Raw genomic sequence first — 25,702 nt, forward strand, 5'->3', positions numbered from 1 at the left:
TAATTTCTAGGGATTTCTAGGGATAAAAAAGCCCTCTTTTTCTCCTCAACTCTTCTCTTCTCCTAGCTGCTCTTTGGTCTTTGCTGCTGCTGTCCATTCGTCACTGCCAGTTGCTGCCAGTTGCTGCCCGTTGCCGCTGCTCGCTGCGCCTGCTCATTGCTCGTTGCTGACCTGTTGTAAGTTCTTAGCTCTTCTTCCTTTTTTGTGTGTTCTAAAAATTTTCAGAATTATATATGCCTTTGGCTTTGGTATAATGGTATTTATTGTCTTATTTATGTGCTCTTTACTGTTTAGTCTCAACTATCAAGCTTCAATGAAGAAGTATTTCACCAAAGTTTCGAAATCAAGTTTAGCCTCTCATAGTCATAGTCAATCTAACCAAGAAGAAAATGCTAATCATTCGGAAGTATCATTACACTCTTCTCAAGAATTTGATTTGGATTCTTTAAAGTTTGATCCTGGTGAAAGAATCTCAATATTGAACTATCATCCAAATCATCGTGATGTTATTAGAAGAACATACCTTTTGAATGGTCCTTGCCAACCTCGTCTAGCGGTGCATGAGTATCCTCAAACAAATATTTCTGGATCAATGCGTCGTTTTAATCATGAATGGTTTGATGATGTATATCATGATTGGTTGGAGTATAGTGTTAGCAAAGATGCAGTCTATTGTTTGTATTGTTATCTATTTAAAGACCATAACATTCATCAAGGAGGAGGTGAAGTATTTTCAAGTGTTGGGTTTAAGAGTTGGGATAAAAAGAGTAGTCTTGACAAACATATTGGTCTACCAAATAGCATTCATAATCAATCAAAAAAGAAATGTCAAGATTTATTACGACAACGACAGTCTATTCAATTTGCATTTGAGAGGCAATCTAATCAACTCAAGTATGGATATTGGATTCGCTTAAGTGCTTCGGTTGATGTAGTAAGACTTCTCATAACTCAGGGATTTGCATTTCGAGGTCATGATGAATCTAAATCATCACTTAGTAGGGGTAACTTTCTTGAAATTCTCTCATGGTATGCAAAAAAATGTGATAAAATATGTGATTATGTACTAGAACATGCTCCTAAAAATGATCAAATGATTTCTCCAATAATTCAAAAAGATATTGTGAGTGCATGTAAAATAGAGACCGTTAAAGCTATTCTTGAGGAATTAAATGGTGATTACTTTGCCTTGCTAGTTGATGAATCCTTTGATGTGTCACGCAAAGAGCAAATGGCTATTGTATTTCGATATATTGATAGAAAGGGATTTGTGATGGAGCGACTTATTGACATTGTTCATGTTCAAGATACTAGTGCTTCATCTCTAAAGGAGGCAATTGTTAATTTACTTGCTAAACATTCTTTGAGTCCATCAAGTGTGCGTGGACAATGTTATGATGGAGCAAGCAATATGCAAGGTGAGATCAATGGCCTTAAAATGTTGATTAGGCAAGAAAGTAGATCGGCTCATTCCATCCATTGTTTTGCTCATCAACTTCAACTAACTCTTGTTGGGTCTCTAAAAAGTGTGTTGAAGTGGGAAAACTTGTAGTATTGGTCTCAAATATTTTAAATGTATTAGGATCTTCTTTCAAACGTATGGATGAATTACGTGATTCTCAAAAAGAAACGATTAAAAAGGCATTAGATATGGGTGAACTTACAACCGGTAGGGGCTTGAATCAACAACTTGGTCTTTCAAGAGCTTGTGACACTCGTTGGGGATCTCATTATAAATCCTTTAACAATTTTATTATTATGTTTGGCTCTATTCTTGATGTTCTTGAATCACTTGCTCTTGATGCACGAAATATGGATGAAAGAGCTAAGGCAATGGGACATCTCGAAGCTTGCCGAACATATGAGGTTGCGTTCATGTTGCATTTGATGAGAGATGTCTTAGCAATTACAAATGAGCTTAATAAATGCTTACAAAAAAAGGAGCAAGATATTGCAAATGCCATGCTACTTGTTGAAGTAGCAAAGAGAAGGTTGCAAGTTTTAAGGGATAATGAATGGGACTCTCTTATTGCTAAGGTATCTACATTTTGTATCAAACATGATGTTTTGATACCTAACTTTGAGGAGCCATATGTTAGCTCTTTCAGATCACGACGAAATCTTGCTAACTATACAATCTTACATCATTATCGTGTTGAAGTTTTTTGCAATATTATTGATTGGCAACTTCAAGAACTTAATGGTCGTTTTGATGAGGTGACTACCGATTTGCTCCATGGAATTGCTTGCTTAAATCCAATTAACTCATTTTCAAGTTTTGACATTAAAAAAGTAATGAGAATGGCAAAATTATATCCGGATGACTTTGATGAATCTAATATGAGTGCTCTTGAGAATCAACTTGCAAGTTATGTTGTAGATGTTCGTGATGTTGATGAAAGGTTCTCCGATCTAAATGGGCTTTGTGATCTTTCCAAAATATTAATTCAGACAAAGAAACATTCTACTTATCCTTTGGTATTCCGCTTAGTGAAACTTGCTCTACTTCTACCAGTTGTCATTGCCTCCGTTGAAAGAGCTTTTTTGGCAATGAAGTATATCAAGAATGACTTGCGGAGCAAAATGAGTGATGATTTTTTTAGTGGTTGTTTGGTGCCTTATTTAGAAAAAGATGTATTTGATAGTATTTCTAATGATGCTATTATTAAGACATTTCAAGATATGAAACCTCGTAGAGTACAATTGTAGATTTGTAGTAGTGTATGTAGTTGAATTTCAATTGTAAAACAATGTTTTGATAGGCTTATTATTACATGCTTTCTAATTCGATAGAAAATTCCTATAACTCTATTGTTGAGGATGTTTTTGTATTGTTTTGAAGCCATTTTATGTCAAATTATTTTTTCGGAGGAAGAGTTCTTTTACTTTGAGTTGGTGTTTATTTTAAGTCTTTTTAAATGTAAAAGTTTATGTTTGCTCTTCATTTGCACTTTCAGGAGCTAAAGAGAATTCAAAAGAAACTGAACAACTTGTAGAAAGACCCCATACTTCTTGCAAAACAGGTATATTTGAGCCGACCCATTTTTTTATGGATATAATTAGCGTGTTTAATTTTTTTTGAACCCCCTTCATAAAATTCCTGGATCCGCCACTGAGTACAATGGCGCCACAACTATAAACAGCAATACAATGCAGAAATCAAAAGGCAATAAACAATGAGCAGAACTACAACTACTATGGTGCAAAGGATGAATCACTTAGCCTTTTATCCTAATCTTAGTCCTCCATAAAGGAAATTATAGTGCGCTAATGCGCCTAGTAATAGGGTAGGATAACACGACTATGTACTAGCCTTCTACCCGAATGCGGGTCCTCCACACACTCCTATCTGAGGTCATGTCCTCGGTAAGTTGTAACTGCGCCATGTCTTGTCTAATCACCTCTCCCCAATATTTCTTCGGCCTACCCCTACCTCTTCTGAAACCATTCATGGCCAACCTCTCACACCTCCTCACTGGGGCATCTGTGTCTCTCCTCTTCACATGCCCAAACCACCTAAGTCGCATTTCCCGCATCTTGTTTTCCACTGAGGCCACTCCTACCTTGTCCCGAATAGCCCCATTTCTAATCTTGTCGCTCCTGGTATGCCCACACATCCATCTCAACATTCTCATCTCGGCTACTTTCATCTTTTGGACGTGAGAGACCTTAATTGGCCAACACTCCACCCCATATAACATAGACGGTCTAACAACCAATTAATTTATCTATAAAAGAATGGCACATATTTCTAATTGAAAAAAACTTAAACTTTTAAGGGAAAAAAATTACCCTTTTTTTGGAACCTCCGAAAAAACTACAATTTCTGTCCTTCGAGTGAGGATTCTACAGTAACCTACTTAATGTATGCAATAACTCGTAAATCACACCGAAGATATAAATCGCACTAGGCAAATCTTACGCAACTCGTGATTGAGTAGCAGACGAAAACCGGATTCAATCCCAGATCTCCCCCATGGGAGACCCACCTCTCAAACACTCAATCATGCCCTTGTGAGCTCTTTAAAACAACAACATATCCAGTAAAATTTCACAAAATGGAGTGTGGAAAAAGTAGAGTGTACGAAGATCCTACTACTATTTAGAAGTATCATTAATCTCTTCATACTCGTTCCAAGCTCGAAGTACCATTTGTACAAATAAGAATCTCCTTCGTTACATGATTTCTTCTTCATATAGATAGATATAGAATCTATGGGCAATTATTTAGAAGTACATTTTGTGCTACAACCCTTCTTATCTGATAAAAAAGATTCAAGAAAATCAAAATAGTAATTGCGAATTTTTTTTATTTTTAATAAAATTATTTATAATCACATAAATATATAAAATTTATTTTAGATGATAATTTGTTTTAGATTAAACATTTCTTAAACAATGTCAGGTAAATTAAACTGAAAAAAGTAGTTACTATGACAACTATATCTGCCATTTGGAAATAAAATTGGGGTGTAGCTATAGAAGATTTGCGGCTAAGAGTAAGTTAGCTAGGCTGGATTAATGATGGGAGGTTGCTGTAAATTCTCTTTATTATACTTGAAGTTGTTGCAGTGATGGGACAATAAGTTCTGATAGAGCAGCCAATTGGCAACTTGTACCACCATGTAGCCTTTTCCACAATTATAATTATAATCATGTTTCATTATGAAATTTTAAAAAAAAAAAAACCATAGTCAAACGCCTCTACGTGTAGTTTTCTGCTGACTAAGTACTCCACTATAGTCAATACATATGTTTTAACTTATCGTTATATTTACATTGTTAAGGATTAATATAATTTGAATTTAATTAATTATATTGTTTGTGACCTCATTCTAACTAAATCGACTTATTGACTTAATAAACAAATATTTAGATTGAAAATGTAAACGCGGTTGAGTTTAAATGGGTCATCAATAACAAATGGTGCAAATGAGCTAAAACATTTGATAATGGGTAAGAGGACATATATATTATCGAAAATGGTATTAATATATCTTCTGTTATATTTTTGGTACAATCATATCCTTTTCATTCAAAAATTGGTGCAATTATACCCTCCTCTCTAACGGACAGACAAGTGAAAATACGTGTCCTCATCTTGTCCAATGACCCATTCCCAATTTTAAAAAAACCACACCTAATTTCAAATCCATTATTTAAAAAAAACTCACCCAAATATACCCAAACTCTACTCCTAACAAATCAATTCTCTCTAACAACAAACCCAGAAAAATTCATCTTCACATGAATTTTAATTTATAGGGTTTTCTTGATTTCTTAAAAAAAAAATATAACGAAGGGTATATGCATGCCATTTACGATAGTTGGGGATATATTTATCCTTTTTCCCTTGATAATATGTTTAAACTAAAACAAACTTGAATCAAATGTGAAGTTCTAAACAAAGAGTAGCTTTATGGATTAAGCTAATACAGTAACTTGGGTAAATATTTATCGATATTTACTTTATTAACATACTAATTTACTATGGTTATAAGTGAAAATTAATGTGAGAGTGATGTATTAATTTATTATTTCCTCCGTTCACATTTATCGGTTACCACAATATTTATATTAATTGATGTATAGTCTTAGGTCCTAAAAAATAATTTGAGAAATAAATAACTAATATTGAGCATAAAATACAAAAAAATAGTTATCTTTTTTTGATATGTTAAAATTAACATGTAAAAATAAAAAATCTATTTTATAAATACAATGTGAACGGAGGGAGTATAATTTTGTAACAATCATACGTGTAAAGACTTGTATCATATTCATTGATTTGATATAAACAAATACCCAAATAAATATTTACCTAAATTTTTGATATATCACGAATTTCCAAGTAATCAATCTTGGTTAAATCAAAGAAGTGGATTATCTTTTCCAGTAATTGTGTCCCCAAATCTGCATAATTAAGCAGCTCTTGGACTTGATTACTAACATTTTCTCAAGAATTTTAACTTGATTAGATTTTCTGTTTCAAAAATACTAATTGTTCAATAATAATAATCCCATCATTTCTTGACATAATATCCTAATAGCACCTATCTACAATTATGCAGAGTTGTCAAAATGGGTTTGGCTTGTGAAGCCACCTCAACCCAATCCAACTCTTGAATTAAATAAAATTGAGCTAAATTCTTTCAGCCCATTTAGGAATGAGATTGTTTAGCCCAGTCTCAGGCTTAACCCGCGAGCCTCAAAGTTCAGTCCATAGGTCGTGAATTTTAAAAATATTTATTATATACACATATATTAAGTAGTGTTTTATTTTGTCAAATCTTCAACAATTAAGCAAATAAAGTTATTGTAAATATGAATCTTTGACCTCTTTTACTGTTGTGTTTATGTCTAATTTTACGTTTCTCCTTTCTTGCCTAGTTTATGAAAAAAGTGATTATGTAATGTATGTTGTTCTAATGAATCCTATTGATTGTTGTAGCTTGCTTATTCTGTTTTTTTGCAAGTATTCCACTAAAGTATGTGCAACTCATGGATATGTGAATTTTTGACGTATTGGTGTTGTATTCATCAATGTTCTCTGGTCTTTCTAAGAGGCCAATATTGTCTATATTTTGATTGAAGGGTCAACCCGTCCCAAATCCGTAATCCGCTTAGGACTGGATTGGGCTGCTATTTTATAGGCCCCTTTAGTTAAAAAGTTCAACCCGTTCTAACTCATTTAACTCGCTAGGTCTTTAGGATAACCAACCCATTTTGACAGCTTTACAATTACATATGATAGAAGTACTATAAAAATCTAATTTATTTATAAAGAACCAAGATTTAGTCCGAAATGATGGAATGATGCAAACCAGCTTATTTCAGTTCACATTCTTGTTTAAGTAGATAAAAGATGAATGCGAGAATGTGAAGTGAATAAGAACACATATTTATTGTTGAAATGTATCAAACTAGAATCAGTATAATGCTAAGTGTTACTCCAACTCTATAATCAACTACTTCGTCAAAGAGCATAGACTACCTGATGAACTATGAATTCGTATATAATATACTGACTCAAGTCAATTGTCAATAGATATGGTTTCTACTCAATTAAATCATTTATTAATATCGAGCACTTGATATATATAGGATAAGTTAATAATACTTGACTGTGTTTGGGAAACTTGCATCTAGAATTCATTTATAAATCAATTTATAAAGACACAACTTATCCATAAACATCAAGAGGACATAAAGTCATCACTCATTCAGAAAAGTTCCCAAGACTACTAGTGCAACAAGCCCCAAAAGTATAACATGCAGTAGAGAGACAAAGAACCTGCTGCTGCCCCAACAACTATCTCATCAGCCACCAACAAATAACATGAACCAGCTCTCTGCTAAAACCAGCAACAACAAAGAATAGCTGCAATAACAAAAATAAAAAAATACAACACATAAGGAGAAGGATGAGGTCTATTATAATGAAATGGAAAATTTCAACACATGAGGTTACAAATTTTTGCCATATATAGGAATTTTTCATAAAGAAAATTTATTTGGAAAAGTTTTTTAAGGAAAGCTAAAGTTCTAAACAGAATATGTATAAGCATAAGGGCAGCCCGGTGCACTAAAGCTCCCGCTATGCGCAGGATTCGGAGAAGGGTCCGACCACAAGGGTCTATTGTACTCAGCCTTACTTTGCATTTCTGCCGGAGGCTGTTTCCAAGGTTTGAACTCATGACCTCTTAGTCACATGGCAGCAACTTTACTAGTTACTCCAAGGCTCCCCTTCAGAATATGTATAAGCATGCCAACAAGAAAACATATTCAAGAGAGCGAAAAATGAGAGATAACATATATAACCAGTATTTGTTTAAGATTGTACCTGCAATCAGATTGGAAATGAACTAAAGGTTGCAGCCTTAATACTTTAATCCTAAGAAAAGATTTTAACGTCACATTTGTAGCCGTTATCAACTCTTGCTTCTTTGATAATCCTAGCTGAGTCGGCAACATCTTCACTGCATGATTTTACCTCAATGTATCGCAAATAATCTAGGTCCTCAAAACAATCAGGGATAGCTTCGAGATATAAACATCCATGCAAAACCAATTTCTCAAGGCAATTGAAGGCTTCATCAAACACTTCCCATTTTGAGAGTTTGACATTTTCTAGTTCCAAGAATTTGAGCTGAGAGAACTCCCTATCTCTCACTTCCCATTCGCCCATTTCAAAGGCAACTTGTTGCAGTTTAAGTACCTCAAGGTTGACAAGTTTGGCAATGGTTGAAATTTCCGCAGGTGGCAAAGGAAATTTGCATAATGTCAATTTCTTGAGATTCTGTGGAAAGTTTAATCTTGAAGGACCTATCTCCAAGATACCAATGAAGACTACTTTTAGCGTTTCAAGTCGAGATAATGAGTCTAATACAGGAAACCGATTTTCATTCTTTCCCCAACGCCCTAAATCAGTAAATACACATCTTAACTTTCGAAGGTTGGGTGTTCTTCTTACCATCCTCTCCATATTGTTCGCCCTGGAAACATAAATTGAGGAAAATGTTTCCAAATTGTCCAGTTTTGAGGAGTTCCCATCATGGGATTCTTGTGCACCACGAAAATCAAACAAAGCGCTATCACTAATGCTAACATATCTCAACTTACTTAGCTTCCAAAAAGTATCTGGCAGCCATACCTGTCCTCCATTTCTTTTGACTATGAATGTTTGAAGATTCCAAAGATTTTCTATAGATGATGGAATAGAACTCTTAGTAGTTTGAACAGCGAGGTACCTTAGATGATTAAGTTCAGTGGGAAAAGAATCTACAAGAACGACCTCCAAGTCTAACACCCTGAGAAATTTGAAATTACCAAAGATGGCAGAGGCATGTCCCATTGATGAACATGCATTATCGCTAAGCTCCCTGAATAATAAAGAACGAGCGTGCGAACATGATGGCCTCCACTCAGAAAGATCATCCCGATTAGAACAAACAGATAAGCGGCGGTGGATAGGCCTTTCAGAATAAAAACGTGGAGGATTGGATTTGTGATCTCTGGAATCAAGAATGTAAGTAGGATAAGGAATAACCGAATAAAAGAAAAAGAGTCTGAATTAATGAAAACTTAGAGAGACATATAAAGAGGTAATACCTTTTTAGCCACAAAAGGAAATTATCTTCCTTAGCTTTCTCCTTGCAGAAATCGAGCATTAGATCGTGCACACGACATGCTTTGATCTTCCCGATTGATCTCCTCTTAGTTACCATAATGAGGTTTCTTCCAATAAGATCCTCCAAGTAATCTTCTGCCGTATCCTCCAAACACTTGTCCTCATTGTTTTTTATGAATGCCTCAGCAATCCATAAGCTTGTTAATTTTGACACTGAAATCTCTCTGTCCTCTAAAAATGCTCCGAAATATAGAAAGCATGATTTTAGTTTGTTAGGTAAATCATCGTAACTTAATTTTACTAAATCCTTTGCACCATCCTGCACTCTTTCCCCAAAACTTAATTCCATCCGCGTCCAGCATCTTTCTGTCTTGTCAATCTTTGAGAGAAGACCAGCCACTAATACAACGGAAAGTGGCAGCCCATTACACTTGAATGCAATGTTTTGCCCAACTTCTTTTAGCTCTTCTGGGCAGATTTCTTCCCCAAATACCTTTTTTTGTAATAACAACCAACTTTCTGAATCTTCCAGACTACGCAAGTATATGGGTTCAGTGACACATTTCGCATACACAGCAACTTCTTTAAGTCTGGTCGTCAGAATTATTCTGCTACCTTTTTTAGCATCAGGAAAGCATAATCTCAAATCCTCCCATGCTTTTGCTTCCCACACATCGTCAATAATTAAGAGGTATCTCTTTGGCAACAGAGTTTTTCTTAGTTTATCAGCTAATACATCAGCACCTCTTTTACTAATACCAGTGAGCCCAGAATTAGCAGAACTCAAAATGGAAAACAGCAAGGCTTCACGCGTGTATTCTTGTGAAACACGACACTCTGCCCAGAAATCAAAATGAGAAACAATTACGTCATCATTGATAAAACTTCGAGCAAGGGTCGTTTTGCCTGATCCTGCCATACCCACAATGGAAACAACATCAAGTTCTTGTGATCCTCCAACTAGTTGATCTCTTATAGTTTTACAGACATCCATAAAACCAACCAGTTCTCCGTCGGTAGCATGGGAGGCACTTGTCATATTTTTCTCCTTGGGTTTGGTCAACTCTGTCTTAATGAGCTCAATCTCCCTTATGATTTCCAAGAGCCACGTCTTAAGAAAAGTAAGCGGTACATCACTAAATGCAAAAGAATCAAGTATGTACTCGACCTCATAAGCCTTATCAACGACTCTTCCAACAAGATTTTGGAGTTCGTTACGCTTGTTATTGCCTTGTTCTTCTACACGCATGATGAAAGGCTCGAAAAAGTTAAGCTCCTCATGGACTACTTCAAATTGATCCTTCACAGAAGCAAGTGAAGCAGAATGGCCAGACAGGAACTCCTTCAAGCTATCAAGAAGGCAATTGGAAAAGCCCAATTTATCATTCTTGGGCAAATGAGATGTTACCCACTCTCGGATCTTGTGGTAAAACTCGGTTTTGACGGACCGAATCATGTCATTGAGAAGAAGCAATTCTTGGTGCCAATCGTCCTTGCTGCTATCACCCAACGAGTGGACAACAAGTCCAGCATGAATGACCACCATCACTAGACGTTTGAAGAAATGGATCCTCATCTCATCCTGAATGTCGTTAACCAATGGTAACTCTTCGAGAAAATTTCTCAAACAGTTAAACTGTTCAGGAAGAGTATAATTCTGATCCATAGTCAATGAAGAATCCCGTATTAACTCCATGTGCATGTGCAGAAGGGAATCCATGAATTCATGGGTGGCTTTACTATTTAGGTCCAAGTTGATATGAGTGCTACTGCGAGCTGATAATAACTTCAAAGTATATTTCAGGACCTCAGTGTAGATGACTTGGACGTCTCGCTCAATAGGCTTAATCTTATTCAGCAAATAAGTAAATCTATCGTCACAAGGCAAGTATAAAAAAATTGCTGCAAGGGTAGCCACAAATTTAACATGAAGCAAGAAAGTTTGCCAGCAGTTAATTTGTTGTTTAGAAATGCATATTTCTCCCAGAAAGAAGACAAACTTCTTCAGTGCTTTCAACTCCTTTTCAACTACTTCCAGTTGATATTGTTCATCAGAAGGATGCTCGACAAGGCGAACAATCAGCAGGTCCTTCAGATTCTGTACAACGTTGTCTATGTATTCCAGCACATGTACGTGAGTCAGAGGAGTAGTAACTGGAGCTGGAGTTTCTGCAAAATCATTATACACATTTGGGATAATGTATTTGAAATGCTCAATCGCTCGTAGCACATAAGAGGGATCCGTATCAAAGTTAGAGCTGTACAGATCTGCTGCATATAGCAGAAGACTTCTAATCCGCATTTGATGGGTTTCACTGTAGGAACTAGACCTCAAGAGGAGAAATCTACCAAGAAACCATAACTCTGTCTTAATCAACTTGATTTCCTTCTTTTTTTCATTCGTCAAGTCACCATGCTCATTTTCTATCCTTTGCAGAATGCTTACTGGATCAGGATCAGGATTAGGATAAGGATCCTCGTCATCCGACATACTTCTTTTGCTCTTTGAGATTTTCTCTTAACTGAAAATCCAGACAAAAATAATAAAAAGAGTAATTTTAGCTTCAGAACTTGACTATACCATTGCAAGAAATAATTGAAGAGGTTAGTGCATTGAACTTCTGATAGTCTTCCAAAATCAATGATTCTTTTTAAAAAATGAACTTCTTATATGAAAAATATTTATAGCTCACACAAATAATTTGTCATGCAAATGAAGAATCATCTTATTTGATAAGTTCTCAATTAAAAAATAGACTTCCATCTTAATCAAGCAAGTGCCCCCACAAAGCAACACACGAACATATAATAAGTGGTTGATGAGATTATATGTAAATAATTAGTTGTTAGTTGCAGTTAATTAGTTAGGAAGTTAGAAGTCAGTTAAGTTGTTATACACATTCGAATCAAGTTAGTTAGGTTGTTACGTTTACTCTTTTGTGTATATATGCACATAACCCCTTCTAAAGCTCATTCATTCAATTCAAATACAAAAAGTGCAATGCACACAAATTCTTCTCTCTAGGAGTAGTTGCTCTCCATCGACAATCTCAACTTCCATTAATGGAGGAAACAGGCTCTCTGAGTTTATGCTCTTAGTTTTAACATGGTATCAGAGCCATTCCGTTTTCAGCTCTATATTTTTTGAGCTTATTTTCAGTCGAAGTCCGGAATGTCCTTCCTCAAGAAAAATCTGAAAAACAGGTCCAGGAGCCTGCTGGTGCGATAGTGGTGCGCCGCGCCATCACCCAAACTACTGCAGCTAGTTTTGTGCACTCTGCTGGTGCGCCGCGCCAAGCCCCAAACTGCTGCAGCGATAGTCTTTGGTAAAATGTTCATAATTTTTTACTCGAACTCGGAATGAGGCAAACTTGGTGGCGTTGGAAAGAGAACTCAAGGACACTTTAATTTGATAGGTCATGAGCCACCTAAAGCTTAATATTCTTGAAGTTATGGCCGTTTCAAGTTCACCCTTATATAATCTTATACGAAAACTCAATCGGTAAGGGATCTTTGAACTTGACTTAGTACTAGAGGTTCCTCGTGACCCTAATTCACCTCTAATACACTTCAAATACTTAGGAATTGATCCTAAGACATATGTACAATTAGGAGTCATCGGGCTCAAGCCTATACGCATAAGAAGAATGGCTCGGATTTTAGCTTTAAAGAATTTTCGGGGTATAACATTGACTAATCGTTTATTCAATGGATTATACTAAAAATAGCCGATGAATATATAATATATGTATAATTTATGTGTATCGATCAGAAAGTAAACAACTAGTAAAATCCAATTACTATGTGGCTGTATTTTTCAGTACTCAAGAGAAGTTTTCGAAGCAAGAGAAACTACCATAGCAAAATACTCTTTCCGTTTATTTATACTTGTCAAGTATAGATTTTTATTTTTACAGATCATTTTAACATATTAAGAAAATATAATTATTATTATTATTCTATTTTACCTTCTACATCAATTACTCATTTTTTAAATTATTTTTCAAGACTTAAGACTATTTTTCAGTTAATATGGGTATTGTGATAAAATAATCATATTAATCATTATTTTTTAAAGGCATACAAAGTTCATAGTGAACAAGTAAAAGTTGAGGAAAAAAGTAACAAAATACAAAGTAAATGAAATAACAAATAGGAGGGGAGGGGGGATGATGCTAGCTAGCCCTACCTATTCCATGTATAATTGTAACACTTGACTCCCTATTAATTATCTACTCTAATTTTTTATCGCCATAATTTCCTATCTAGGATCATATATTCAATAAGTTGTAGTTAAGTCATGTCCTATCTAATTACCTTTCCTTAGTTCTTCTTCGGTCTACCTCTACATTTTTTAACTCCTACTATAGCAACCTCGACTAACTCCTTACGAGCACATCTGTGCATCTCTCTTCACATGCATGAACTATTCAATCTCATCTCACTCATTTTGTCTGCCACGAAGCCACAAATATATCCACACATTCATCTGAACATCCTCATCTCCATTACATTCATTTTCTAAACGTAAACATTCTTTATTGTCCAACACTTTATTTCATACACTAATATTGATCTAACTACTACTTCATAAAACTTACCCTTAATTCTTAACAGCACATCCTACTCACACAGTTGCATGATATAATTAAACAGAACCCTTTCAAAGCTTCTAAAGATAGTCTTTTATAGTCAAGACCCAAGGGTTTTGTTCTCATTTAAGAATTTAACCAAACTGTCTGAATCCCTATTTTAATTTGCTTGTAGTAGATTCTCTATGATTTGGGAATTCATTGGTTGACTTTTTTCAAATTTACATCTGGACCGTGAAGTTGTTCTTGAAAATTAAGGTTTTATCTTTTCTCAATTCGGAAAAGATTTAAATAAGTACGTTAAAATATTTTTATGTTCATCAAACAGTAAGGCATACGAAAATTGTTGAAGATTAGGATAAACCGAATATATCATTTTGGAAACTTATATATAATGAGTAACCAAAAAAAAAAAAAAATTGACATGATAATGAAAAAAGCAAAATAATTCTCACCTGAATATGAATATTCCCATTAATAAAACTAGCTTCGACGTTAATTTGATGAATTTTTGAAAGTTTGAGAACAAAAAGAAGTGAGAAATAATTACAATAAGGAATTGAAGAAAGTTTTATCACAGATCTGGCCATATTTATGGTAATCATTCATTACTTCTGTATAAAAAAAATTACTTATTACTTCCTATGTCCTTTTTTTAATTCATTTCTGAGTCGTCGTCATTTAATTATATATTCACAAGTCCTTTTTTATTTAGGAGTATATATTTATTTATTCTGCAACAGATAAGCAACTCGATCCCATGACTTTTATTTATAATTTGTGGCACACAATTTAAGAAAATGAACAAAAATTTTAAATTTCGCAACATAAAATGTATCAAATTATTTTTTAATTTTGTAATTTTAAAAACATGTCATGATCTTCTTTTTTTTTTGGTTTTCCATTCAGTATTTGGAGTCCGTGGAACTCCGATTAAATTTGAATCACGCACTGTAGGGCTCATTCGGGTGTGACGCTCCCAAGAGGATTGTTTCCATACCAAAATTTCGAACTCGAAACCTCTGAATAAGGGTGGAGCAGTCTCACCACTTCACCACAACCCATGTTGATAAACGTGTCATGATCATTGTTATATAGGAACAATAAATTAAAACAGAGGTTGGAGGGAGTATTTTTTAATTTTTTTTCAATAAGTCAATAACCAGCTATATTATTTTCAATAACAATTATTTCAAATCTAATTCAGTGAGTTGAATCTGATTTAGGAGGAGAGACAGGGAAATTACCAAAGAGAAGATGAAATTTCATTATATCGTTAAATTCATCATTATATAACGATGAAAATTTTATTTTCTATAACGTAACGACGAAAAATTCTATTTTATATAACAACTGATTTACTATGATCGTATTTTTATCTTTTTTATTTTCTTATTTTGTATTATTTAATAATCATATTTGATACTTTATTCTTTTTTTATAGTATGTTCTACTATGTAATCTATTTTTTTGGTGGATTTATTCTTCAAATTATCGACATTATGTAACGACGAGAAATGGCATAATCTATTCAAATATTATATTTATTAAAATAATATAAATAATACAACATAATAAAAATATATAATATAACATAATATAATATAATATAATATAATATGAAGCAATATGTAACAATTATCCAAAAAAATTCTGTCGTACTGCACAAAATTTGGTGCCCCAAAAATGATAAATCAGACTATATTATATTTAATTACTAAATCATAAAAACACTTGTAACAGAACTAACAATGGTATAAGTTAAATATTGTTAAAAAATAAACTAAATTTAACAAAAATAGAAAGAGAGATTAAGAAAAATAGAGAGGAGCAGAAGAGAAATTGCATCCGTGTTTGTTTGTATCAGAGAATGCTTCCTTTATCACCCCATTTTACATTGCAATGGGGTCATATTTATAGTATTGAAAGAAAGGAAGTGGGGGGAAAGTGGGCCCCACATAAAAGAAAAAATATATTTCAAGTGGACAATCCACTTGTCCATTTGTTTTTTAACACCCACCTTGGACGTCCACATGAAAAAAAAATATTTTACAACAAACAATAAACATTGTTATCCATAACACCATAGATGTTGTGCCTCATTAAAATCTTACAGAGAAAAATTCAGTGAGAAAAAACCTAGTGAAGAAAAAAGAAATACACACATCTAGTAATACGCCTTGAGTGTTGTCTCATTAAAAACCTTACTAGAAAAACCCAGTGGGACAAAATCTTGGTTAAAGAAGAAAGAGTGCAACGCGTATTTTACTCTTCCTGATGAAAACTTCATTTGATGTTTTGGAGATGACGCATTCCAATCTTATATCTTAGCTTCTCAAAAGTTGATGTTGGTAATGCCTTTGTGAAGAAATCTACAAGATTATCACTCGAACGAACTTGTTGTATATCAATATCACCATTCTTCTAGAGATCATGTGTGAAGAATAATTTTGGTGAAATATGTTTTGTTCTGACTCCTTTTATAAAGCCACCTTTTAATTAAACTATACACGCAGCATTGTCTTCGAATATAACTGTCGATACTTTGACATTATTTTCCAGGCTGCATCTTTCTTTGATGAACTGTATCATCGATCTCAACCACACACATTATCTACTTGCTTCATGAATTGTTATTATTTCAGCATGATTTGAAGAATTAGCAACAATAAACTGCTTTGTAGATCGCTATGATACAGCAGTTCTTTCGTGTGTAAATAGATAGCCTATTTGAGATCGAGTTTTATGTGGGTCTAATAAATAACCTGCATCTGCATAACCAATAAGGTTTGCACAACCTTTGTTAGTATAAAACAAAATCATATCAATAGTACCCCTTAGGTATCGCAAAATATGTTTGATACCGTTCCAATGCCTTCGCGTAAGGGATGAACTATACCTTGCCAGTAAATTAACAAAAAATGTTATATCAGGCCTGGTTGCATTAACAAGGTACATAAGTGCACCAATAGCACTGAAATATGGTACTTCAGTACCAAGAAGTTCTTCATCCTCTTTTGGAGGTCGAAATGGATCTTTTTCCACTTCAAGTGATCGAACAATCATTGAAGTACTTAATGAATGTGCTTTGTCCATGTAAAATTGCTTTAAGATTTTCTCAGTGTAGGCAGATTGGTGGACAAAGATCCCATCTGCTAAATGATCAATTTGCAGACCCAGACAAAGTTTTTTCTTTCCAAGATCTTTCATCTCAAATTTTTTCTTTAGATATTCAATCGCCTTTTGGACTTCTTCAGAGATTCCAATAAGATTTACATTATCAACATAAACGGCGAGTATAATAAACTCGGATTCCTTTTTCTTAATAAAAATACATGGACAAATGACATCATTTATATAACCGTCATTTATTAAGGCGATTATACCACATACGCCCTAATTGTTTCAGACCATATAATGATCTTTGCAATTTTATTGAGTACATTTCCTGAGACTTATTACATGCTTCAGGCAATTTTAATCCTTCTGAATTTTCAGATAAATTTCATTATCAAGTGAACCATAAAGATAAGAAGTAACTACATCCATTAGATGTATTTCAAGATTGTTATATACAGCTAAACTGATGAGATATCGAAAAGTTATTCCTTCCATAACAGATGAATATGTTTCTTCATAGTTGACCCCGGATCTTAGAGAAAATCCTTGTGCAACAAGGCGTGTCTTGTATCTTACAATTTTATTTCTCTCATTTCGTTTTTGTACAAAGTCCTATTTATATCCAACTGGTTTTACACCTTCAGGTGTTTGGACTACAGGTCCAAAAACCTCACATTTAGCAAGTGAGTCTAAATCTGATTGAATTGTCTTTTGCTATTCTGGCCAATCACATTTACATCAACATTCTTTGATGTATTTAGGCTTAAAACTTCCACTATCTTGCATGAGGTTAAGTGCAACATTATATGCAAAAACATTATCAATCGTGATTTTCGATAGATCTAAATTTATCTCATCACCGGTAGAACTTATTGAAAGTTCTTCATTTACTTGAGTCTCGGGTTCGCTGATTTCTTCAGAAATATCATGATTACTCAAATTTTGACCTTCTTTAGGAGGTTCTTTTGTAGTGTCATCTTTATTATTCCTCATACTTCTCTTTCTAAAATTTTTATCCTTGAACCCAGTTGTCTACCACGCTTCACGTGTGTTTGGAATTCAGAAGCTATGATATTAGTAGATGGTCCTTTTGAAACATCAATTCAGATAGGCACATTCACTGAAGGGATATGTAACTTAGTTATCTATTGCAAATCAGTAAATGCATCTGGCATTTGATTTGCTATTTTCTGTAAGTGGATGATATTCTGGACCTCCTACTCACATGTGCGGGTGCGTGGATCAAAATGAGATAGTGATGAAACTTTTCATGCAATTTATTTTTTGGGTTCCTTTTTGTCTCCCCATAATGGCGAAAAAATTATTTCATCAAACCGACAATCTGCAAATCGAGCAGTGAATAAGTTTCCTATCAACAGTTCAAGGTAGCGAATTATGAAAGGTGAGTCAAACCCAATATTTATGCCCAACCTTCATTGAGGGACCATTTTTGTACGTTGTGGTGGTGCTACAGGCACATATATTGCATAACCAAAAATTCGTAGATGCGCTATATTTGGTTCATGACCAAATACTAATTGTGACAGAGTATTTATTATATTGTGTCGGTCTGAGACATATAAGTGCTGCTGCATGTAAGATAGCATGACCCCAAACAGTAATTGGCAATTTTATTTTCATTAGTTGAGTTCTTGCTACCAATTGTAAGCGATTAATAAATGACTCTGCAAGGCTATTTTGAGTATGAACATGAGCAACAGGATGTTTAATTTTTATCCCATTGATAAGCAATAATCATCAAAAGTTTGGGATGTAAATTCTCCAGCATTATCAAGGCGAATGACCTTAATTGAATAATCTGGGAATTGCGCCCTTAATCTTATTATTTGTGCTAACAACTTCGCAAATGTCAGGTTGCGAGTTGATAAGGGGCACACATGAGACTATCTAGATTATGCATCTATTAGGATCATAAAATATCTAAACAATCCACTAGATGGATGAATAGCTCCACATATATCTCCATGTATACGCTCTAAAAATCTAGGAGATTTGATGTAAATCTTCAGAGTTGATGGTCTGGCAATTAATTTGCCTTAATAACAAGTAACACATGAAAATTCATCATTCGTAAGAATCTTCAGTTTTTTCAACGGATGTCCAGTTGAATTTTTAAGAATTCATCTCATCATTATTGATCCAGGATGACCTATTCGATCATGCCATAGCACAAATATATTTAGATCAGTAAACTTCTGGTTTACGATCATATGTGCTTTAATTGCACTAATTTTTGTATAATATAGACCAGACGACAAAGCTAGTAATTTTTTCAAAATATATTTCTGCCCTGAGATACTCTTGATTATACCAAGATATTCAGTATTCATTACATTTAGTGTCTCAACATAATATCCATTTCTGCGGATATCTTTAAAGCTTAACAAGTTTTTAGGGAATTTAGAAGAGAACAGTTCATCTTCTATAACAATTTTTGTCCTCTTAGGCAGAAATATAGTAGTTATTCTGTAGCCTTCAATCATTTTTGAATTACCAAAAATTGTAGTAACATTTAATTTTTTTCTAAGCAAGTTGGAAAAATATTTCTCGTCTTTAAAAATAGCATGAGTTGTTCCACTATCAATTACATAAATATCCTCGTGATTGATCATTGATCCAAATAAAATTTGAGGCATATCCTTATTTTTCTTCAAAAAGAAATAAAGTAACTATTATAATTAAAACATAATCCATTACACAAATTTTATTTATATACACGAATTAGGAAAATACAAACATATCATTTAGTATAGTTTAATAAAAAGAAAATTATTTAAATATTATTAGGCTATTTAATGTCATCTTTAAGACGGCAGCGATGCCCGAAGAATGAAAGTCAAGCGTAATGATCTCGCTATACAAAAACAAGGGAGATATCCAGAGCTGCAACAACTATAGAGGTATCAAGCTTCTAAGCTATACTATGAAAGTGTGGTAAAGAGTGGTGGAGATGAGGGTGAGGAGAGGCATGTCTATTTCAGAGAACCAGTTCAGATTTATGTCGGGATCGTCAACTATAGAAGTCATCCATCTTATGAGAAGATTGATGGAGCAGTATAGGGAGAGGAAGAGGGACTTGCATATGATATTCATCGACTTGGAAAAGGCTTATGATAAAGTTCAACAAGAGATACTATGGAGATGTTTGGAGGTTAAAGGTGTACCGGTGGCGTACATTACGGTGGTCAAGGACATGTATGAGGGTGCCAAAACTAGGGTAAGGACAATAGGAGGGGACTTAGAGAACTTTCCATTTGTAATGGGGTTGCATTAAGGATCATCTCTTAGTCTATTTTTATTTGCCTTGGTAATGGATGTATTGACGCGACAAATTCAAGGTGAGGTGCCATGGTGTATATATTTTGCGGATGACATAATCTTGATTGATGAGACTCGTAGCGGATTTAACGCTAAAATGGAGGATTAGAGACATATCTTGGAGTCTAAAGAATTTAAGCTGAGTAGGACCAAGACAAAGTACTTAGAGTGCAAGTTCAGTGAGACACCTCATGAGGTTGGCGCGGAAGTTAGGCTTGGTAACCAGGCCATCCAAAAGAAAAGTAATTTCAAGTACCTTGGTTCTATCATTCAAGGCAGTAGGGAGATTGATGATGATGTTACACATCGTATTGGGGCAGGGTGGATGAAATGGAGGCTCGATCCCGATGTGCTATATGACAAGAAGGTGCCACCACAACTTAAGGAAAAGTTCTACAAAGTGGTAGTTAGACCGGCTATGTTATATGAGGCGGAGTGTTGGCTAGTTAAGGTCTCTCACATTCAAAAGATAAAAGTTGCCGAGATGAGAATGTTGAGATGCATGTGTGCGTATACCAGGAGGGACAGGATTAGAAATGAGGTTATTCAGGATAAGGTCGAAGTGGCCTTGGTGGAAGACAAGATGCGGAAAATGTGACTAAGATGGTTTGGGCATTTGAAGAGGAGAGACACAGATGCCCCAGTGCAGAGTTGTGAGAGGTTTGCCATGAATGGTTTCAGAAGAGGTAGGGGTAGGCCGAAGAAATATTGGGGAGATGTGTTTAGATAGGACATGGCACAGTTACAGCTTACCGAGGGCATGACCTTAGATATGAGGGTGTAGAGGACCCATATTAGGGTAGAAGGCTGGTGCATAGTCTCGTTATTCTTCTGTATTAGTAGGCGCATTAGCGCACTAGAATTTCTTGTGCTCTGACTTCAGTTATTATCTATTATTTTGTGTACTTTGATTACCGTATTTTATTTGTGTTGCTTTCGTTATTTACTTTCTCATATCGCTTTAAACTTCTTAGCCTTATCTGACCTCTTTTTATGCTTCTATTGAACCGAGGGTCTCTCGAAAATAATCGTCCTACCTTGATAGAAATAAGGTCTGCATACACTTTATCCTTCCCAGACCCCACATTGTGAGATTTCACTGGGTTGTTATTGCTGTTGTATTAGGCTTATCAATATTCATATTATCTTCTGAAAAATCAAAGAAATCAGTTACATCTAGATGCATAGACTTAATATTATCTTCAGAGATAAAATTTATCTCTGAATTATTTTCTGTCATTTTCAAGAATGCTTGATATAGTTGAACCAGACGTTTTAGTGACCGGCAAGTCTGTGACCAGTGCCCCATACCTCTACATCTATGACATATACTTTCTGAATTTTTCTTTAGTAAAGTTTCTGCTTTTCACTCTTTCATTTGTACTGCTAATCATTTCTCGGTGGCAACCGAGCATCATGATTATAATTTTTTCTTCGACCATGATCACGACCACGACTACGACTGGAGTCATAACCTCTTTCTCGTTGGTTATAATTTGCTTGATTCACTTCAGGGAGTGGCATAAAATCAACAGGCGATTATCATGATTTTTTATTAACAGTTTGTTGTGACGTTCAGCAATTAAAAGGTGAGAAAAATAATTCAGAATATTTTTTTAAAATACTTTTCGCGATATTGCTATTGCAAGAGCATATTCGCGGGTGGAAATATTAAGTATGTTTTTTCAAGTTTATCTTGCTCAGTGATTTCTTCTTCGCATAAATTTAACTGTACTATAATTCTAAACAAGGCAGAATTATATTCAGTTATAATTTTAAAATCCATTAATCTCATATTTAGCCAATCATGATGTGCTTTGGAAGCATGACCAACTTCAGGTGATCATATCTTTCTTTTAAATTTTTCAATAGTTTAAGGGGGTCTTTTAATGTGAGATATTGTAATTTTAGCCCTCGTCAAGATGGTGGCGGAGAAATATCATGGTTTTGGCACGATATTGACTAGATATCGTGTTGTCATCTTTGATGGTGTCTGTCATACCCATCGATTCTAAATGTATTTCGGCATCTAGTGCCCATGATGAGTAGCCTTTTTCAGAAATATCAAGAGCAACAAATTCAAATTTTGAGATATTAGACATTTTTAAGAAAATAAAATTCTTACTCCTTTTGTTACCTTCTTAAAAATATAGCTCAAAGCGATGTAGGCTCATGCTGATAATGTGTTATAAAATAAATTAAATTTAGCAAAATAAGGAGGAGAGATTAAGAGAAATAGAGAGGAGCAGAAGAGAAATTGTATCCGTGTTTGTTTGTATTAGAAAATGCTTCCCTTATCACCCCATTTTACATTGCAATGGGTCCATATTTATAGTATTGAAAGAAAGCAAGTGGGGGACAAGTGGGCCCCACATAAAAGAAAAAAAATATTTCAAGTGGACGATCCACTTGTCCATTTGTTCTTTAACAAATATAACACTTGTAAATGAATAATCGTTTTAAATTAATGATCATATAAGTCAACTTTGTGACGAGCATGAATAATACGTGAAAGTGCAAATGGGGGTAAGTTTATAAACGTAGGACAAGTGGATTTATAATCTCTTTATAAAATTGATATATAATATTATCTGTTATTACTTATATATACTATATTAAAAGCATGAAGACCCTTAAAATGTTGATTGAATTTTTTATCCTTCACCATCTTTTTCAAATTAATATTTAATTATTTTTATAATATTGACTAGACTCCTAAAATATATGAGAAGAAATATTAAGTAGTCTTTTTTTTACTAAACTCTTAAAATATATGGGAAGAATATGAGTTCAAAATCAATTAGGTTTTATATATTAAGTTCTTCCCTAATTAAAGATCACTTTTTATGACAGTGTATGTTAGTTAACTTTCGTTGACTTGTGAGCCATGGCCGGAGCAGGAGGAAATGCACGAGGAAGAGGATGACGAGGCAGACCCAGGAAATAAACACTAACTACGTTTGGGAGTTTTGTAGGAGCCCAAGTACATATTGGATCTAATGGACTAAAGGATTTTTGGATTACAACCCCGCCGGCAGCTGTGAATGTTATACCCTATTATTTCACTCGGGAAGACTGAGTAAGCAGCTACAATTGACCACTGACCCTCCTAAATACACTACTCCCAAAACCCCATTGCATATGATGGAGTTGGTGGTGTTTCGTTCCCTGTAACAGTATCTGAGCCTACGGATGTGTATCCAAGGGCAAGGAGGAGATTGAGGAGAAAACGTGGGCAACTCTATTTGCAAGAAATAGGACTTCAAAAAATGGAATGACACTGTCATATATCCCTCCCCAAATGATTGAGGGGAAATTGGTGGCTCAATTGGATAAAGAGGAAGTCGATAGGGAAACCCAGAAATAGCGATGTGCTTTAATAACTTATGTTATCGGAGAATGCCTAGGCTATAACACCATGAGGAGGTTTGTGACCCAAAATTGAAACTCAATAGTTGATCTTGATGTATATATGCATGAACACAGCTACTTTATTATTAGATTTCAGTCAGTGGCGAATATGCAGGAAATTATATATGCAAGCCCATACACCCTCAACTATAAGCCTATAGTTTTGAAGGCCTGGATTTCTTCTTTCAATTTTGAAGAAGAATTCCCAACTGAGATTCCATTATGGGTGAAGTTCCCTAAACTCTCTTTGAACTGCTAGAGTGCTAACTCCTTGAGTAGGATTGCTAGCCAAGTAGGAACTCCTATGTATGCAGATGAGTGTACTGCAAAGCAGACTAGAATTTCATTTGCAAGGATGCTGATTGAGGTTAATGTGACTAAGTCTTTGCCTGATGATATAACAGTTATAGATTCTAATGGAAGAGTGTTCACTCAAATTTTTGAGTATGACTGGAAACCATTATTCTGCAAAAAAAATGTCAAATAATTGGACATGTTTGTCCACTTGAACAAAGGAAGATTGAGGTAAACGGACAACCAAAGAAAGAACGAGCACCTGCAAAGAAGTTGACCATGAAGTGGAAATCAAAGGTAGTAGCTAAAGCTGAGGTTCTCCCACCTCCAGTAGCTACACCCCAAGATACATACCAAATAAATCCTCCAGTGAAAGAGCAAGCAAGAATTGATCAAGAGGCAACCAGGATTGGCCCATCAACCCTTGAAATGGATACAGAAAGGATATATACACGTATCAGGGGTAATGACATAAGCTCCACTGAATTTAACCTGAAAAATTTTCCTACCTTGAGCCCAACCACAACTAGGGGTAGGAACAATGTTGGTACTATAATGAGCAAAGGAGGAAGACCTGAAGTGAACAAAGGAGGAGGACCTGAAGCAAGCACGCCCTCGAACAATGGTAAATCAAATCCATAAATCGGCTAATATGGAACATTAGAGGGGTAAATAAGAAGCATAAACAAAAGAAGTTCAGGAAAATACTTCAAATAAAAAGAATAAAGTTAGTTGGTCTGATTGAAACTAGAGTCAAACAACATCGAGCAAGCAGGGTCATGAATAAAATTACTCCTGGATGGGGGCACATGAACAATTATCATTATGGATTCTCTGGGATACTAATAGCTATGAAGTAAATAAGATCACAGAAGATGAACAGTTAATACACTGCTCTGTCAAAGGACTCCTCACGGACTTTGAGTGCATGATAACTGTCATATATGGCTATAATACGGGAGAGAAAAGGAAGCCATATGGACGATACTAAAAATACTAAGTCAGGGCAATAATAGTCCATGGATAATCAGTGAAGATTTCAATGCACTATTAAACACCCAAGATAGGCTATCTGGCGTACCAGTTCAATATGAAGAGGTTAAGGATTTTTCCAGATGCATGGACAACCTCTTACTAAATACACTTACATGGAAAGAGAGTTATTATACATGCAAAAATAAATAACACGGAGCAGATAGAGTATGTAATCGACTAGATAGAACTTTTGGGAATCATGAATGGATGATGAAATGGGGCCATGTGGTGGTGGAGTACGAATTGCCAAGTATTTTTGATTGTGCTCCCATGTTGATGAATATGAAGAACACGCTTAGGGTCATCAAAGTCCCTTTCAGATTTTTCAACATATGGGCGGATCATGCACAATTCCAACAAGTAGTAGATAAAGTGTAGTCAACTGGGAGCAATGCACTGAAAATGGGGTGTGTATGGACTAAACTAAAACTTCTGAAAATCCAACTCAAGAACATCAATAATGAAGTTTTCAAGAATGCTGGACAGAAAGTGGATAAAGCCAGGTATGACTTGGAAAGAATTTAGTACCAATTGCAGCAACACTATACATATAGCCTCCAAGAACAAGAGAAACACGCTTTACAAGATTTGAAAAAATGGTCTGTAATTAAAAAAATATACTTAGACAGAAGTTTAGAGCCAAATGGATCCAACTGGAGATTCTAACAATAAGTACTTATCTGCTATGATGAAGGGAGGGTTCAGAGGAAGCAAATCTCCGAACTCAATTCCATATATGGGGCTAAACTGATGACGCAAGAGAGTATACAAGAGGAAATTT

General features: G+C 34.8%; 1 protein-coding gene across 1 annotated transcript; it reads right to left on the reverse strand.

Moving 5' to 3' along the window:
* Nucleotides 1–7,038: 7,038 nt before the first annotated feature.
* LOC129871154 (putative late blight resistance protein homolog R1A-3) lies at nt 7,039–14,295 on the reverse strand. Its single transcript, XM_055946039.1, has 4 exons — nt 14,178–14,295; nt 9,112–11,652; nt 7,844–9,014; nt 7,039–7,381 (listed from the first exon to the last, which is right to left on the reverse strand). Exons 2-3 carry the CDS (start codon nt 11,619–11,621, stop codon nt 7,895–7,897), a joined length of 3,630 nt encoding a protein of 1,209 aa, XP_055802014.1. The 5' UTR covers nt 11,622–11,652; nt 14,178–14,295; the 3' UTR covers nt 7,039–7,381; nt 7,844–7,894.
* Between the last annotated feature and the right edge of the window lie 11,407 nt (nt 14,296–25,702).

Source organism: Solanum dulcamara, chromosome 10, assembly GCF_947179165.1.
Source record: "Solanum dulcamara chromosome 10, daSolDulc1.2, whole genome shotgun sequence".
Taxonomy (NCBI): domain Eukaryota; kingdom Viridiplantae; phylum Streptophyta; class Magnoliopsida; order Solanales; family Solanaceae; genus Solanum; species Solanum dulcamara.

Coding starts and splice junctions, on each gene's coding strand:
- LOC129871154 (XM_055946039.1), bottom strand. CDS start 11,621: ATGTCGGATGACGAGGATCCTTATCCTAATCCTGATCCTGATCCAGTA. Junction 9,015..9,111: donor TTCCTTTTGTGGCTAAAAAG/GTATTACCTCTT, acceptor TCTTGATTCCAG/AGATCACAAATCCAATCCTC.